General features: G+C 44.1%; 1 protein-coding gene across 8 annotated transcripts; it reads left to right on the top strand.

Annotated features, from left to right (window-relative positions):
• The first annotated feature begins 6495 nt into the window (after positions 1-6495).
• LOC123058834 (NAC domain-containing protein 75) lies at positions 6496-10355 on the top strand. Of its 8 annotated transcripts, none has more exons than XM_044481511.1 (7): positions 6496-6718; positions 7525-7647; positions 7779-7950; positions 8119-8636; positions 9092-9190; positions 9942-10025; positions 10116-10355. In XM_044481511.1, exons 2-6 carry the CDS (start codon positions 7531-7533, stop codon positions 9990-9992), a joined length of 957 nt encoding a protein of 318 aa, XP_044337446.1. In that variant the 5' UTR covers positions 6496-6718; positions 7525-7530; the 3' UTR covers positions 9993-10025; positions 10116-10355. The 8 variants fall into 8 exon arrangements, with proteins under 8 accessions (XP_044337446.1, XP_044337442.1, XP_044337444.1 ...); XM_044481507.1 differs by having other exon boundaries at positions 9083-9190; XM_044481509.1 differs by having other exon boundaries at positions 7782-7950; positions 9083-9190; positions 9942-10355.
• The last annotated feature ends 8710 nt before the right edge of the window (positions 10356-19065 follow it).

Here is a 19065-nt window from a genome sequence, read left to right as displayed (position 1 = left end):
TTCTTCTTCTTCTTCTTCTTCTTCTTCTTCTTCTTCTTCTTCTTCTTCTTCTTCTTGTTTTCATTGTCCCACTGCGGACACTCGGAGATGTAGTGACCAGGTTTCTTGCACTTGTGGCATGTTCTCTTCTTGTGGTCATGAGTAGAAGCTTCATCATTTCTTGAGCTGGGTCGTGAAGACTTTCTGAAGCCTTTCTTCTTGGTGAATTTCTGGAACTTCTTCACAAGCATAGCAAGATCCTTTCCAATATCTTCAGGATCACCAGAACTGCAGTCAGATTCTTCTTCAGATGAGGAAACAACCTTTGCCTTCAAAGCGCGAGTTCGGCCATAGTTGGGACCATAGATATCTCTTTTCTCAGATAGCTGAAAATCATGTGTGTTGAGCCTCTCAAGTATGTCAGACGGATCGAGTGTCTTGAAGTCAGGGCGTTCTTGAATCATCAGGGCTAGGGTGTCAAACGAGCTGTCAAGTGATCTCAGGAGTGTCTTGACGATTTCATGCTTGGTGATCTCAGTGGCGCCGAGAGCATGAAGCTCATTTGTGATGTCAGTGAGGCGATCAAATGTGAGCTGAACATTCTCATTGTCGTTTCTCTTGAAGCGGTTGAAGAGGTTGCGAAGGACACTGATCCTTTGATCTCTCTGGGTTGAGACTCCTTCGTTGACCTTGGAGAGCCAGTCCCAGACTAGCTTCGATGTTTCCAGAGCACTCACACGGCCATAATGTCCTTTGGTCAGATGACCAGAGATGATGTTCTTGGCAGTAGAATCCAGTTGAACGAACTTCTTGACATCAGCAGGGATGACACCTTCACCAGTCTTAGGAACGCCGTTCTTGACGACATACCATAGATCGACATTAATGGCTTCAAGATGCATGCGCATCTTATTCTTCCAGTAGGGGTAATTAGTGCCATCGAAGACAGGGCACGCAGCAGAGACTTTGATTATCCCTGCAGTCGACATAGCTAAAACTCCAGGTGGTTAAACCGAATCACACAGAACAAGGGAGTACCTTGCTCTGATACCAATTGAAAGTGCTAGTTATCGACTAGAGGGGGGGGGGTGAATAGGCGATTTTTATGAAAGTCTTCAAAACATGGAAGTTTTGAAGACAAATGATAGAAATGAACCTATTAACATGCAGCGGAAGGTAGACTACACTAGGCAAGCCATAGTCAAGTATTCAATGAAGTGAAAGCACGAAGACTATTAGCAGCTAGGCAGTATGAATCAGGATGGAAGATAGTATGAAGCTAATCAGAACAAGTAGTCACACAGTGAAGTCAAACAGATAATGCAAGCAGGCAATGACTTCACGAAGACAAACTGTAAGTAAAGAGAAGGTAAGGATAGAACCAGTTGCTTGGTGAAGACAGGTATTTGTTGGACCAGTTCCAGTTGTTGTGACAACTGTACGTCTGGTTAGGGAGGCTGAGATTCAACTCAGAAGACCGCGTCTTCACCTTATTCCCCTTGAGCTAAGGACACACAGTCCTCGCCCAATCACTCTGGTAAGTCTTCAAGGTATACTTCCAAACCTTCACAGACTTTGTTCACCAGCGATCCACAATGACTCTTGGATGCTCAGAACGCGACGCCTAACCGGCTGGAGGATTCACAGTCCTCAAGTGTAACAAGTCTTCAGATCACGCAGACAGAAAGACTTCAGTGATGCCTAACACTCTTTGGCTCTGAGTGTTTAGGGATTTGTCCTCGCAAGGATTTCTCTCTCAAAGGCTTCGAGGTGGGTTGCTCTTAAACGACAAAAGTCGTGCACTAACTCTGAGCAGCCACCAATTTATGGTGTAGGGGGTGGGCTATTTATAGCCACTAGGCAACCCGACCTGATTTGTCCGAAATGACCCCGAGTCACTAAGGAACTGACACGTGTTTCAACGGTCAGATTTCAAACACACGCGGCAGCTTGACTTGGGCTACAAATAAAGCTGACTCATCCAGCTCTGGATAAGATTTGCTCTCATTGTCTTCGCTCGAAGACTTAGAATTTGGTTGAGCATCACTTCAGTCACTCTGACTTTGTTCACTTGGACCCCACTTAACAGTACGGTGGTTCCTATGACTCAACAAAGAAGAAAAGGAAACTATGAAATAACTATGTCTTCGCAATCCATGGTCTTCATACAATGTCTTCTCATGTCATAGTCTTCAATGTGAAACTCTTCACAGACCACCATTGTCTTCAATGTCTTCACACATTTTTAGGGGTCATCTCCGGTAGGTAAAGCGAATCAATGAGGGACTACTACCTGTGTTATCCTACAATTCTCACAAACACATTAGTCCCTCAACCAGGTTTCTCATCAATACTCCAAAATCAACTAGGGGTGGCACTAGATGCACTTACAGAAGCTGACTATGTGAGTTTGTTTTCATGTCCCAAGTTGTGCAAATCTTTTGTAGCCGTGGGATTGGTTGCATAATTTGACATTGTTTTCATTTTGTAGGAGAAAATTGCGCAAGAAAGATAGAAGGACATGGAAGCTTCAGGGAAAAATGCATTTCAACTTGAGCATTGTTGAGAACTTCTCAAAGAAAGCGAGAGGTGGAAGTTGATTGACAAGGAATCCCCACCGAAGAGAGGTGCACTCACCAAGATTTATGATGATGATGATGACGATGACGATGGCCCAAGAAACAAGAACAAGCCCAATGAAAACAAGAAGGCTAAGGACAAAATCAAGAAGGAAGTGGAGGCTTCAAGCTTGTAGGACAAGCTAGATCACATGGTCAAGTCCAATGAGCTTTTGGTGATCAAGACATTGGAGGCAAAAAAAGGAGTTGGCCGAGAAGAAGGCTCAAGAGAAGCAAGAGAAGTGGCAACTACTCAAGGAGAAGAGCATGCGCAAGGCCGCCATTGAGGAGAGAAAAGCCATGGCCGACGAGAACAAAGCCATGGCAAGCTTCTTGCCGAGGAGAACAAGATCATGATGATGAATCAAAATGCGATGGATGAGGTCACCAAAGAATGACATGACATTGTAAGGTTGGAGATCTTGGAGAGGAGGAGGCTAGCTACAAGAGGCCATGTGGTGCCAAGGTTCGGTGGTGGTTCGGCAAGTGGTGGTACCAATGGCGGCGGTGAAGATTTCATCTTGTGATGATGAGGATGATGGATGCCTTGTCTTCCGGGTTGTGGCACGAAAACTATGTTCAAATATCGTCAAAAATGTGTTTGAATTCTTAGAATTTGTGTTTTATTTGTCAAAATCATGGTCAATTGCGTTGTGTGGTTTTACGGTTTGAGGGCCGAAATCGGCTGCACGCGTAACAAAGCCCATATTCTCTTTTACCGCTCGAGTTTACGGACTCTGTTGGGCCGCAACCGATTTCAGCCCTTAAAACGCGCTTTTCTCTGCCCTTATTCCGGTTATAAAGGGTCTACTAAAGTTGCTCTTGCATTCTTTTGAGAGAAAGGTGTCTATTTTCTACTATACGAAAGAAAAGGAGAGGAATGTGAAATGTGTGATTTAGAAAATGTGTATACCAATGAGAAGGAGAGGAATAAGCTTCGTTGGCTAAGGTCATCTCCAATAATGACCCGCAAATTTCCTACCGCATCGGTCTGCGGACAGAGGTACCAGTCCACAGACACAGATGCGGGAGGCCGCCATCCAACGCTGTCTGCATACATTTCAAACACTTTTAATATAAATCGGACGGAATTCGTGCAAACACAGCGGATTTTCATATAAACCTGACGAGATTCATGCAAACACGCCAAAGCTTCATTACATTTCAACATTTAGAACAAACAAAAGAAACCCTACCCCAAACCTATCCTACGGCGGCGGCCGGCCGTCGTCCAACTTCATTTCTATTCCACGTCGATGTCATATCTACTTTTCCAAACACTTTTACTCTTGTTTTGGACTTTAATTTGTATGATTTGAATGAAACAAATCCGAACCGATGTTGTTTTCAGTAGAATTGTCATGGTGTTGTTTTTGTGCAAAAATAAAAGTTCTTGAATGGAGCTGAAAATTTACAAAGAATTATTCCAGAATTAATAAAAAAAATTGGCGGAAGAAAATACCAAAGGGGGGCCGCCAGGGCGCCACAAGCCGGGGGGGGGGGGGGGCACCCCCAAGGGGCGCCCTGCAGGCTTGTGGGCCCCTGGCAGCTACCGCAACCCAGCCATTGAAGTTTGAATAGCATGACATGCCTATACTGGTACGGCGGCCAAGGACCAGCGTGGTCGCACTGGAAGGGTTATAGGGAGAACATTCCTTCTCTAGAATTTCAGCAATTTCAATATAGGAATTGTCTATCCAAAAACATAGGAATTGCCCTCTAAAATCCCTACTTATACGAAGGAATTGTCAATAAAAAACAAGTCCTTACAGGGCTTTTGATTGGGTTTCACAATTTAACTGGTACACAAAACACCGCAAGTCCCTTTGCAGAACTCACATTCATGGTGGTAGAAGCCCAGGATCTCAGTTGATTGCTGCCATGGCTCACCGCCACGCTGCATAGAGCGCATATGGCCAGACCAAACGAGCTGGCTGGTGTTCAGCAAAGGGCATATCGTCAGCGGACGCGGCTCGTCTGACGTACGGCCCACACACTGACGTGTGGGCCCGGACCCACCCGTCAGCGGCCCAACGGCAGGGGGCCGTACGTCAGGGGATCCGGCTCCATCGTCAGCTGTGCCCGTGGCAGCAGCTAGATGCAACAATACAAAATTTTCTTGCTCTATGCCACAGCGAGAGGATATTTCAACATGAATATGGCTCAAACCTAATTTTGGCACCAAACTGGAAGGGGTTCCAACCGATTGAAAACAGAAAAATCATCACTCAATACTGCTGAATGGATCCAGGTATTTCAGAGTGCAGTTGACGACTACATATAGGATTGCTGAAAATAGTACCAGAGCATTAGATAGTTTCTACAAGTCAAGCAAGTTGACAACTATGATCGACGGTCATAGTCATTCCTGCAAGAGTCTGTTGGAGTATAATGTCCGACCCTCTTTCTCAGATCGGTCTTTTGGTTGCATTGGCTAGAGCATGCACTTCTACATGGTATCGGAGCCAAGAGGTCTTGAGTTCAAGACCCGGCTGGCGTAATTATATTGCAGCCCACTTTCGGTCCACGTCAGCTCAATTGGTAAATCAACAATATTAACTTCAGATTTATGAATCTTGTAAATTTTTAAACCAGATCATTTCAGCATCACTAGGAAAACTGTAATTAGAAAATGTGAAATGAGCATGAAAGAGGAAGGTAAATATTAACATATTTTTTATCCAACATCCCCACTAAAGAAAAAATAGTCTGCAGGTAAATATTAACACATGATCTACCTGAAATACAAAACAATAATTTTAAGCTTGTCAAATTATAAATGGACATGCTTCAGCCTAAGTTTTCAGTGTATCTGTTGTCTGTTTCAAACTTGGCCCATGCTATAAGATCAGTAACGTGGCAATAGACACATTGACACTACCAATCTACCGTATAATAATTTATGGGGAGGACAAAAGTAAACTTTTCTTGTATTATTGCTGATTGAAACTCCCCAGTACCCATCACCATTTTATATCTAGTATGCACTAATTAGTTCACTAAATCTGGCGGCAACCATGAAATTAAAGGCCACACAAAAAATAACATTGTTAGTGTCAAAGTGTATCGATCTGTCAAACAAGGAATTATACAGTTTAAAATTGTTGCGTGAAGCCAGCCCGAACGCTCCTACTTCTAGAAGGCCCCTTCTCAGAGACGTGAATCTTGGAGTGCAAATTTCCCGGAGACAAGGAGCAGCGCCGACCCAGCTTCACAAAAACCATAAGTGGGAGTTTCCTCAAAATTGCAGCTAGAAACCTGCCCGAGCAACTGAGCGACCGCGCGTCTCGCTAACCTAGACCAAACTAGGCCAATAAAACCTGGCCTAAGTAGTGACCGAACAGACCTTAGCCTGGCTTCCTGTGTTACTAGCCCATGCATGCGAGGCTGCGGCCAGCCGAGCGATTCGCTACTTCTTCAAGAAGCTAGCTGCATGAATGCAGAGCAGGAGCCAGCCATTTCGGGAAGCCACAGAGCTTCCGAACAGGACCTTAATAGATACTTTTTTCGTTTCTTTTATGTCGTCTATAAGGTTTATTTGAAGTCAAACCACACAAAGTTGATCCAATTTATTGTAAAAATTATCGACATCTATGATATTAAAGTTATATAGCATGGAAATTAATTTTTGGTGCATCTAATGATATTCATTTCGTATTTTAAACGCTGATATTTTTTTCATGTAAAGTTGGTAAAAAAATTAAAAGCTTAACATCAGAGAAAATTTATATGCAGACTAAAAAAAGGAAAGGAGGGAGTACTAAAACACAACAGCGCCCTTCCCTTCTGTTAAAGAAAAATAGAAAAAGAAAAAGAAAAAGAAAATGGGCTTCCCATTCCCAGTTCCCACCTGGTTTCCCAGTCTACCCCGTTCCTCCTCGTGGACGCTCCGCCCCAGCACGCCAAGTCTCCAACCAGCCTGTGCTGCCTTGCGTTGCAAGGAAGAGCAGTTCCCCGCTCTGATATCCATCATCTCGATCTGCTGCTCTTCCTCTCCTCGGCTGCTCCCCCGCTTCGTCTCTCTCCCACCCCGTCGGCTGCCTGGATCGATCCACCGGCGGCTTCCTGCGGAGCAGCGCAGGCCGCAAGGCGCCTCCGAAAATCGGCTCTTCACCCTCCATGTGAGCTCCTCTCACTCCGCAGTTCGCCCAGCCGCCTCTTCTATTTTCCGTTCGCTTGCTGAGATTGATTCGCGGCAGATCTCATGGCCGTGCGCCATTACTTCCGTCGAGCTTGTTAATTACAACGAACATAGCCTTGGCCTTTCGATATAGTTTCGATTTTGGTAGTGCGGTGCTAACGGATGGTTTGTCTTTTGATTCACCCGAAAATTCCCCAGAGAAAAATAATTTGGGAAAGTTCAATTTGCTGCAAATGCCATCAAGAATAGTTGCCCTTGGACCTTAGGTGAAGGAGAAATATCTTTCCTGCTCGCTGGATTTGATTTTTATTAGATCAGCTCAGATTTTTATCTGGCTCAGGTGCATACAGTTCCTACCATCCAGGGGTTAATTTAGTTGGAATTTTGTATTAGTTGTGGATTTATGGGCGAGCAGGGGCAGCAGTTCATGAAAGTATTGTACTTCAGTGTTCAATTTCTGGACGCTCAGCCAATATTCAGAAGATTAAAAAGAACTAAATATATAGAATTATTATGACAATCCTTTCAGCGATGGGGACTTGAGTTGAAGTACGGTCCATCTCCTGTAATACCAAATAACTAATTAATTGGTGCAAAATACCTGCCTTTGAATTGTTGTTATCTTCACGTACTTCTGTTGGCTTTATCTGAGCTGATCTCTCTTTAGGTTGCTTGATCTCCTCCTGTCTTGGGCCTTCTATTTGTTACTTCTCAAGTTCTGATGCATGTTTATTGAATTGAGATTAATTCTTTACTGATATCAATTAGCGTATCATCCATGTATAGCAACTCATGGACAAGGGTCACCCAGGGTACTCCAAGTACATGATCGACGCTAAGCTCCAGGAGCAGGGGTTCTTTGCTTCCCAGCACTGCGCCAACTGCGGCCATGAGCTCCACCACAAGCCGGTACATATATATTAATTAAGTACAGCTTATCTTGTTCAGCCCTTGAGTGCATGTGTGCACAAATAAATTAAATTCAATCTCTCATGGGATGTTTGTTTCTGGGGTGAATGTCATGTTGCCGCTATCGCAAGAAGGACATGGTTGGGTTTCCTGCCGGTGTCAAATTCGATCCGACGGACCAGGAGCTGATTGAGCACCTTGAGTCCAAGGTGATGAAGAGAGCTCACTCCCTCATCGATGACTTCATACCCACCATTGAGGGAGAAGATGGCATTTGCTACACCCATCCAGAGAAACTCCCAGGTGAGAATCGAGATCCATAGCCATACAGTACGTACAAAAAGAGATCCATTCAGGTTTTGGTTGAATCAATAACTACTGTACTACCTATTCTCCTATAACTTGAATTATGATCACCTAAACCCTTGTATATTTCTTTATCGAAACAAACTATGTGTACTTGATCACCAGGTGTGACCAGAAATGGCCAGAGCAAACACTTTTTCCACAGACCATCAAAGGCCTACACCACAGGCACGAGGAAGAGGAGAAAGATCCACGCAGAGACTGAGTTATCCAACAGTAAAAATGGTGCCGAGACGCGGTGGCACAAGACTGGCAAGACACGGCCGCTGATGGTGGGCGGACAGCACAAGGGGTGCAAGAAGATCCTAGTCTTGTACATCAACTTCGGCAAGACACGAAAGGCAGAGAAGACTAATTGGGTGATGCACCAGTACCACCTCGGCGACCTAGAGGACGAGAAGGAAGGGGAGTTGATTGTATCAAAGGTCTTCTATCAGACACAGCCACGGCAGACTGCCGCTGCCACAACATCGACAGTATTGCGTGAGCCTTCAACTAACGGCAATATGGAGGTAAAGATGCCAAAGTCAATGAAGATTGGGCTCACTGATCATGCGGTTGCCGCTGCGGCTGCCATCCAGATGCAGCGACAGCAGCAGCAATTGCTGAAGCAAGGTGATGAGGTAACTTACCTAGGTAGCTATACTCAAATCCTGATAATTAATTGAGCAGTTAATTATAGAGAAAGGTATATGTTTTCACCCCTTAAGGTTTATGCAAAGTAGACATTTGCTGGTTAATTCATGCGCTAGCTGATTAATTCCTAAGTACCCAAACATAGCCTTACTTATCAAAGAACCCTGATTCTTTAGTAGTAAACAGTAAATGATGCAGTATAAACTGTTGTAAATCTAAACAGTAAATTATGCAGTACGTAGCGATGCCACTTTTGTGTAGTTTAAATGAAATGATGTAATATTTCTCTTTATCGTTCTTATTGCCATGCTTGTCGATAAATAAATATGGTTGTGTGCATCTCAATAATGCAGAGGCCGACAGATGTCCTCCTTTAAAAAAAATTGCCTTATCTTTATCTTTATAAAGTATAATTCTGTCATTTCGTTTCAAGATGAAAAAGGGAAAGGAGGGGCAGGACCAGCTGCAGCAGAAATTTGACCACAGGCCTGCTGGCTTGGAAGGACTAATAATGGCCTGCAAATCAGCAAGTACAAAAGAAGTTAGTTTTCTGATCAAAGGTCTTGTGAAATTTTGAAAGCGACATTTGCTCGATTGTTTGCGTATGAACCTTGTAGATACTTTTATATCAGGATGTCGAGAGGAAGGAAGAGAAATTGTATCACAATGTCCAAAGTACCAACATCCCATTTTATTTATAAACAAAAAAGTTAGTATTCATTGCCACAACAATATGAGCATGGGCTTTTTATTTATATTGTTGCTTCACTCCCCAATTAACCCCTTCTAGATAATATTGATAATTGTAATTTTATTCTGTCCTGGGAAGGGGAATAAGAATATATTTTGTTATTCTGATTAATTATGTGCGGGATTAGTGGATTGTCTTGTTGACAACGCAACCATTGTACACACCATATAGTTACTTTGCTTGTTTGCTCATATTTCTCTGAAACTGTCCAAAACTGTCCAGTTGAAGCTTTCAAGTGTGGAAAGAGTTAACAGAACAAATATTCATTTTATTTTAAAACCGCAGAACCACTGTACTTAACCTTAATCATGTCATTTATTTTAGGACGACTAATCATGTTCTGATATGGAACTTGCATTTGTTGGTAGGTACTAATAAGTACACATGTGTATCGTTCGAAGGGTACAATATTTGCAAAGTCTTTGTATTGCGATATTTCTATCGCCACTGAACGCATGATCTTTCAATCCATTTCAACGTTGTGGCACTTGTCTTCAGTTTAGGTGCACATCTTTATAACTGTTTCTACTATATGGCACAGGGAACTTCAACTACTCAGCCCGAAGATGAGCAATGGCCTTACCAGTACTAGCCGCCTGACAAGTGATAACCAAGATCAGCATCGGTAACATGGCAGTAAAACACTCATTAATTATAAAGGACTCCGTAAGTACATCATTCATTTATGTCAGAACTAGTTAACTGCAATTTGCAGAACCGAGAACTGTATGTGAATCAGAGGTCCAAGACGGGGTAGAGGATAGTGAGACACGGACGAAACTTAGGGGAAGCCCTTGGTGTTGCAAAGCAAAGATGAGGAAAAGTTGTATTCTCGTGCTGAGTTCAGGTAGGCTGACCTACCTGAGAAATCTGAATATGATTTTCTCAGGGAAATGGAATCTATATGGTCGAACGCACCATAGGTGAAGATGAAATCAACATCACAAGTTATTTAGATGCATGCTAAGATTTTCTGAACTGTACACAAAGTAGTACTCGTATAGGCTATGTGGGTCTATATGCCATTTGTTGCTATGAATAGTTGCCATTTTCTTTTCATATTTCTGTAGTTGATAACTATTTGTACTAGTGCGTCTGCTACTCCAGCTTTCTGGAGTGGGCGGCGGCGGCGCCTACATCGTAACCTCCTTGGAGGCGTCGCTTTGGAGGTTCATCTTTTGGCTGTTGTGTGGAGTTCTCCCACCGTCATGGGTGGCGTACGTCGGGGTAGCGGCTCCGGGATCTTTGTTGTAAGCCGAGATGATGGTTTCGGGTAGCAATGTGGCGGCAACTCCATGAGGAAGGGTTGATGGGGTTGTCCGTGTATCTGACATCCACGCTTCCTACCCGCAAAAAAAAAAGAAGACATCCACGCTTCCGAATTCTATCTTTCAGCGACGGGCCATGTGCTTCTTTCTGATTCGTCCTTCAAGATCACTTAGTGTCTACGGACCCACGGCCGCCAACAGGAAGGACGACTTCTTCAACGAGTTGATCGCGCAAAAGCCTCCTAGTGAACTAAATGGATCGCCATGGATGACTTCAACCAAATTTACTGAGCTCGCGATAAGAACAAACGAAGTTGTTAACCGCACCCGCATCAACCGCTTCTGGGCTACCCTTACTCCTGCGAACTCAAAGAGATTTTTTTAGAGAAAAGGCGCTGGCCGAGCCTGAAGAGAGCTCAAACCTAGCCCGACTTTGAATTAACAAAGCCATCAACCGGCCAGGATTATAAAGGCACCACATTACAAAGGGGATGAATGCAAAGCAAAGCGAAAAGAAGATACAAGGTACTAGGCAGAACAGCACAATGGCAACAACAGAGCACCGTTGCCGACGACCAGCACTACGCGTACACCAACTAGCCAAGTAGGTACTCGGGAGGAGGGACACGCCGTGCAAGCATTGAGCGCCGGCTACATCCTCGGCCAAACTTGGGCAACACTTGAGTTGTCTCCACCGTCGCAAAGGGCCACTACCCTTTCACCCAGGTTCAATGAGTGCCGCACCGGCGACCAGAGTGGCTACACATAGCCCAGCTCAAGGTGACCGACCTGCCAAAGGAGAAGCAGACAACGCTGACCCACGAGCAATGGAAGGCCAACCCGACGAGAAACAAAGTCGGTAGAGGCAGTACGGAGCATGGGGCACGAGCTGTCGGACGAAGGCGCGCAACCATGACGAAGACCAAAGATGCTTCGCAGCGCAAGGGCAAAACCGAGCATGAAGAGCAGGACAGCCAGGCCGCCATGCTTCGGAGCCAAGACACCGACCGCTCCACCACCAAGAGCAAATCCCGACCGCTGCCTTCAAGAAGGTGCACATCGCCGAGGTGTCGTCGACGCCCAGACCAGGGGAGAACCGGTTTTCGCCGGAGCTCAGGGAGGAGGCGGAAGGGGGAGGGTCCACCCCAGAGCCTCCAAGGAGGGGATTGGTGCCAGAGACGTCGACTTTGGGGGGCCGCCGCGCCGGCCAGGGGGTTCCCCCGGAACCACACCCAAACGCCAGATCCGGCCATCTGGCACCACGGGACGATGGACACCGTCGCCAGGGACCAATGCCAGCATGGATCAGAGCAGATCGGGCCGACACTGATGCTTCACTAAGGTGCCCGGCGGACTGCGAGGAGTCGCCGCTGCGCCTTCGACCGCGACCTCCACGCTGCCCATGTAGTCATGGGAGGCCACCCACCAGCACCCGCCGGCGCCGCCCGTCACTCAGGCCGCGCCGCACGCCATCGACTGGGGCCGCCGCCCTGGGAATCGCGGCCCTCCATCCGAGGAGGAGGCGCCAGATCCCTGCCGCCACCATCATCGGGGACACGCGCCGAGCGTCGGGAGCCCTTTGGCAGTGGCGGAGAGGAGGAAGAGGGAGGGGGAACCGCGGTGGCGGTGCTAGGGTTGCCCCCGAGTTGCCTCAGAGGAGATTCACCTTTAGAAGAGACACTTCACTTGAAGCAACGACAGGCTTAACCCCACCTTGTGCAAACTTGACCCGGTCTTCTACAACACTGATTGGGACATGCATTTTGGATCCCAGGTGCTTCTCGCTTTGTCTTCAGTGTTATCGGATCATTGCCCTCTCCTCCAAGCTGATGACAAAGGGCCCAAGGGACAGATGCTTCAAATTCGAGAACTTTTGGTCGTGTCTCCCACGCTTCTTTGACGTTGTTTCAAAGGCCTAGGAGGAGCCTTGCGATCACAGCGCCTTATCAGCGGCCATTCCATAAGCTGAAGCATACGGAGTGGAATCTTGGGAGATGGAGCAAGGGGATCTTCTCCAAGGCAAAGTTGCATCTTCATGCCATCCTCCTCGTCATCCTCCGCATGGACATTTCTCAAGACTCTCGTCATGCCGTGTCATCAGCATTGCTGCGGTTGAGCATGCGCGCAAGAAGATATGCACTCGCATTGCAAAACATTAAGAAGAATGACGCCAATACCAAATTCTTCCACCTCAGAGTCAACGGGAGACATATAAATAACCACATTCTCAGGCTGAAGAGGAACAACGCCACAGATCATCTTAACCTAATAATAAAATCATTAGTGCTTCTGTTCGTACGTCATCAAACTACCCTTGAAGCTGACAAAAATTATCCACCCATGACACCCGTAAGGGGAAAAAAGAATTCGTTTTTTACTTAAGTCAGCGCATGTCGCGTTTAGTTCATATACATCAAGCCCTTACAAATCACAAGTGAACAATAACCCGACTGGTCGGAGCCATTCTCTTCTACTAAGGAGACCTGAGTTTGATTCCTGCTACTCCATTTTCCTGTCTTTTATTCTCTGAATTCCAGTTGGCGTAAGAGAGAACTGTCTCGCCCAAGGGTCGTTAGTAGATGGGTTGCACAGTGTTGTAATTCGGCCCAGCTACTCTCTATTTTTTTGCAGATTCAAGTACTTTTTAAAATATTCATATCTTTCAAACATTAACACAAAATTAACATGTTATATATGGAAATCGCTCAGAAAAATGTGTAGAATCTAACATGCTATTATCTTGCATGTTAATCATTTAAAAAATACTTTTCCTTATATGGGGTATTTTCAAAATGGCTATTATATATGTTTCCTACCCATTTAAGTTGAATAGAGAGCCTTGGCTCAGTGGTTGGGCATGCGGTTGTGCAGCCTAACGACCCGAGTTTAATTCCTAGAATTGACAGGTGATGCACACGAGTTTTCCTCAATTTATTGAGGATCAAGTTTGGTGTGTGGTGGAACCACTCATTGAAAAATATCTTGATACTCATTTAAAAAATTCCGAGGACCATGTTTATCTTGGTACTCATACTAAAATGACCGTATGCATCCCTAGTTGGTGCAGAGGCCGGGGAAGTGAAATTCTCCCTCATTTTTAGGTCTTGGGATTGAAAATTTTGAAGTCAAGAACAAATGTCTTCTCAATAAGTGGCTATATAAATTATCTGTTGAGACTGAGGCCACATGGGCGCAGATTCTCCGTACTAAGTATCTTCAATCCAAAACATTGTCACAGGTGATAGCGAAGCCGCTGGATTCGCCTTTTTGGAAATGGCTCATGAGAGCTAAAGCAACCTTTTTCAATAGGACACAGTTTATTGTCGGAAATGGCGCGGGCACGAGATTCTGGGAGGATACTTGGCTAGGAGAGACACCCCTTGCGCTTCAATACCCGTCTCTTTATAGTATTGTTCAACGACGCGAGGCTTACGTTGCAACAGTACTCCAGTCCGTCCCCCTTAATATTCAATTCAGAAGGACGCTAGTCGGCAATCGTTGGGAAGCGTGGCTCCATCTAGTGAGTAGACTGATATAGGTTCAGCTGTCTCAACAGCCCGATAAGTTGCGCTGGAAGCTTACTAGGACTGGAGAGTTTACACTTAAATCAATGTATCTTGATGTTATCAATTCTAGCTCCATTCCCAGTTCTAGATATGTCTGGAAAGTCAAGGTTCCGTTGAAAATCAAAGTGTTTATGTGGTTTGTACATAAACAAGTCATCTTAACTAAAGACAATCTGGCAAAGCGTAACTAGACAGGACCTACTAGGTGTAGCTTTTGTGATCGGGATGAAACTATCAAACACCTCTTTCTGGATTGCCCGTTGGCAAAGGTTCTATGGCGGACGGTGCACATAGCTTTTAACATTAATCCTCCCAACTCCGTCAGCTCGTTATTTGGAGCGTGGCTCAACGGGATAGAGTTTGAAACAGCGAGCCACATGCGCGTAGGAGTATGTGCATTATTGTGAGCTCTGTGGAATTGTAGAAATAATTTCGTCTTCAACAGAACATCAAATATTCATTTTTTGCAGGTTATCTTCCGGGCCACTGCATTGATCTGTATGTGGTCGCTACTCACTCCGACGGAGGCCAGGGATCGTTTGGTTACTGGATCTATCCGGTGGGAGATGGTAGCACGGGATATATTCAACCGGTTTGGATGGCGGTCATGTAATAGGATAGGCAATTAGTTTTCCTATCTTTTTGTGCCAGCCAATTGTGGCTTTTGTGGCCGTTTTCATTGGCTCTTTGTGAGCTTTTATTTAATTTTTTCGAGACTGCAAGACATTGTTGAACTTATTTGCTTTTTATAAAGGTGGCCGTATGCATCGTTCTATGCATAGGCCGGGGAGCTCCCCCTTTTCAATTTTTTAAAGTTGAATAGACAGGATAATTTAATGATCTCACAAAATCTATTATTGGTACAATAGGGAATGTTCATTTCTACCCATTTAGAATTCCTAGCTAGCTTTTGTTCCCTTTTAAAGAAAAAAAACTACTTGCCAGCTTTTGTTCTTTTGAAGGAAAAACTACTAGCTGACTTAGTGCTATATATGTACATGTAGAAACATATGTATCACATCATTGTGTACAATGGGTTGGTTGCCGCTGTTACATCCTAGCGCCCACCAATGTGAAGCAGTTGATGGTCGGCTACAAAAGACATGGACTGAAAATGAGCAATGTTGGATTCGGGGGGCAAGGGCGCTAGGGTCTGGAGTTCGCATGAGTCGCGACATCTGGCGGTGATTGGAAGGGGAGGAGATCTTGACTAGATATCTATCCCCATCTCGCCTAACACAAACAAGCATGTTTTGCTTGCTGCCACTGTACTCGAGATTAATCTACTTGATGTTATTGTTACTTTTTAACTTGTTCATAATATTATTTATTTCTGATTTTTTATTAAATTTAGCTCATGACATGATATCCAAATTTATTAATAATGTTATTCCATAAAATTTTACTTTAAAACTCAGAATGAACTAATAAGCTGAATTAAGTTGACTCGGGACCACATCTCATGTTCCAAATTGACATCATTCCAAATTGACATTCTTAAAAAGCCTATCCTCAATCGATTCATTGTTTGACATGTTTTTCGTTGTTTTTCAAGGCCATCGTCCATGCCGAATGACCATTGGTTGTGATGTTAAAGCAGAGGGTGTGGACTTGTGAAGGGTCATGAGAATGCTTATCACATTACAGACATGTGTTATTGTTTGATCTCCCCTTGCAATGCACGGGCATGTTTGGTAGTAAAACCAAAGAGGAGATCATTCATGACCACTTCACGGGCATCTTGGGTAGAGGTCAACCCAAACCAAGATATTTCAACTGGGAAAACCTCAATTTGAGGGTGGTTGATCTTAGCATTGATGCCGCCATATCGGAGGATGAGGTAAAAAGCGCCATTGCCCTCATACCTGGTAACAAGGCACCAGGAACGGTTGGATTCACGGGAAACTTCTTCAAGAAATGCCGGCACATTGTCAAAGAGGATGTCATATGTGTTATTCATCAGTTTAGTGGCCTCCAAACGATGAACCTTCACTGGCTCAATTCGGCCAACATTGTTTTTCTACCGAAGACGGATGGGGTGGAAGAGATTGAGGATTACCAAGATCATCGCCAAGGTGCTAGCTAGACGCCTTGGTCCTTTCAGGAACAACCTCGTCTCCAATGTGCAAAGTGTTTTTATCAAGAGAAGGAGCATCCATGAAAGATTCATGTATCTCAGAAATCTCATGAGGTGGCTCCATAGGAACAAAACCCCTTGCTTGCTTCTCAAGTTGGACATCCGGAAGGCTTTTGACTCAGTGCAGTATAAACTTAGGTTAGCGTTCACCTGATCATGTATTTGTTTGGCGCGACTTTTTGTGATTGGACCTGTGATTAGTGGAGCCTTATTGATGGTTGTGATGTCCTCATCATCCTTCCCCTCTCAAAAAGGAAACGTCCTCGACTCGGATGGTCCAAAGTATGAAGAGAGGTCAGATACATTGAAAGTTGGACTTATTAGGAAATCCAACTTGCAAGTTGCAACACATTTGCAAATGTACAATTATACTCTAGAAGGGTCTATAAATACGTCCATCTAATAATACACTAAAAAGCACTATTATGATATTAGTTAGGCATTATTTTTTAGAAACCTCTAACATGATATTTAATGAAACTAAAATATACACAACATTTGCGCATACATACAAATATGTATGTATGCACTATATACTTTATGAAATTGTCACAAAATATTTTTTTACATCACTTAATTTAAATTTAGCCTGAATAAAATCATGAGTAATAGACACTACAAATAATAATAAAGAACAAGGGTTAATTATACCAACTAAATTATGTTGTTATTATACCAACTAAATAATAAAAATTATACTCCTTAAATTATAGTATGACATAAACTGTGATTAAATAAGTATAGAAGTTTGGTATAAAAATATTTATTTTATTTTGCCTTGGGTCCCGAATTAGTTTGGACTATAGCCAAAGGGAGAAAACTAGCATCAACGTGTTTCCGCCAATGACAATGGATAGGGTTTGCAAAAAGTGATGCACCACTCTGTTGGCCTAACCTTGGGACTATACCTTTGGCAAAGCTGCAATGCACTGTCGTCATCTATTCCAGCTAGCATATACATAAGCAATATAACCCCTTTGGAAACAAAGACGTCCATTTTAGATATCTATCAAAATCCATGTTTTGCTCTGTTGATGATTTCAGTAGCATGGCTAACATCAGTTAGAAAAGGTACTGTTAGACACCTAGTCCCATTCAGACCTGGAAATTATCTCGCTGCATCTATTTCCTTGATTGTTGCTTCCACATTCACCATGTAAGCCATGCTAAACTTGGAGTTGCACCAGCCGGATCCATGAGTAGTTGTATCCGTGAGCAGTTGTAGCAACTCTTGTGTAGGTTACTGCCCATGTTGTTCGGCCATCCTAAACGTTTTTCATTCAAGAAATATACTCGATGGAATAGTTATCCTTCATGAGAGCATTCACGATATAACCGAAAGAACATGAGTGGAAGTTTTATTCAAAATTGACTTTGAAATGCATACAATAAACTCAAATTGTCTTTTCTCCAACGAACCCTGAGAATGAAAGGTTTCTTTGATAAATGGTATGAGTGGATCCAAAATTTTGTTATCGGAGTCTGTGTGGCTATCAAAGTCAACTATAACATAGGTCATTACTTCGAGACAAAAAAGGGATTACACCAGGGCGACCCACTAACTCCAATGTTATTTAACATTGTTCGTGACATGTTGCCTACTTTGACCGAACGTGCCTAAAGGTCGACCAAATTGCACTAGTAGCGCCACATCATGTGGATGGGGGCTCTCAGTTTTGCAATATGCCAATGTTATGGGTTTTTATGGAACATGACCTGGATAAGATTAGAAGTATGCAACTTTTGCTTTCAACTTTTGAGCAAATGTCACATCTTAAAATTAACTTCCGTAAAAGTTAATTATTTTGTTTTGAGAAGTCAAAGAGTTGGTTGCAAAATACGCTAACTTGTTTGGTCGTGCACAAGGCTAAGTTGTAACACCCTCGATGCGACTATATCTCCCACGTGTCGAGGCACGACTTAGAGGCATAATCGCATTGAAGGCATATGTCGCAAGTTAGGCAATCTTCACAACATCCCATGTAATCAGATAATAAAAGGGAGGATAACATAGTTGGCTTACACTCGCGACGTCAATCAAGTGTATAAATAACATTACATCATCCAAACACTCATGACCCGACTACGGCGCCAAAATAAAAGATAACCCAACTTGCGACAACGGTCCCGTTCACCCCCAACTGGGCACCACTACTGATCATCAGGAAAGGAAACATAGTAACGTTGAGAGTCTTCGTCGAACTCCCACTTGAGCTCAAGCGCGTCTCCTGGAGCGGAACCATCAGGCCCTGCATCTGGTGTAATAGTAATCTATGAGCCACAGGGACTCAGCAATCTCGCACCCTCGTGATCAAGGCTATTTAAGCTTATAGGTAAGGCAAGGTAAATATGTGGAGTTGCAGCAAGCGACTAGTAAAATATGGTGGCTAACTTATTCGCAAAAGAGAGCGAGAAGAGGAGGCAAAGCGCGAGCGAGAATCTAGAGAACAACCTGCGCAAACATTACTCCAACACCGTGTCCACTTACCGGACTCCGCCGAGAAGAGGCCATCACGGTAACACACTCAGTTGATTCATTTTAATTAAATTAAGGTTCAAGTTATCTACAACCGGACATTAACAAATTCCCATCTGCCCATAACCGCGGGCACGACTTTCGAAAGTTCAAATCCCTGCAGGGGAGTCCCAACTTAGCCCATGACAAGCTCTCACGGTCAACGAAGGAATAGACCT

This window comes from Triticum aestivum, chromosome 3A, assembly GCF_018294505.1.
Source record: "Triticum aestivum cultivar Chinese Spring chromosome 3A, IWGSC CS RefSeq v2.1, whole genome shotgun sequence".
In the NCBI taxonomy this organism is placed as follows: domain Eukaryota; kingdom Viridiplantae; phylum Streptophyta; class Magnoliopsida; order Poales; family Poaceae; genus Triticum; species Triticum aestivum.
The sequence above is the reverse complement of the archived record's forward strand: the minus strand, read 5'-3'. Positions and strand labels throughout refer to the sequence as shown.

Coding starts and splice junctions, on each gene's coding strand:
- LOC123058834 (XM_044481507.1), top strand. CDS start 7,531: ATGGACAAGGGTCACCCAGGGTACTCCAAGTACATGATCGACGCTAAG. Junction 7,648..7,778: donor ATGAGCTCCACCACAAGCCG/GTACATATATAT, acceptor CGCTATCGCAAG/AAGGACATGGTTGGGTTTCC. Junction 8,637..9,082: donor TGCTGAAGCAAGGTGATGAG/GTAACTTACCTA, acceptor TTTCGTTTCAAG/ATGAAAAAGGGAAAGGAGGG.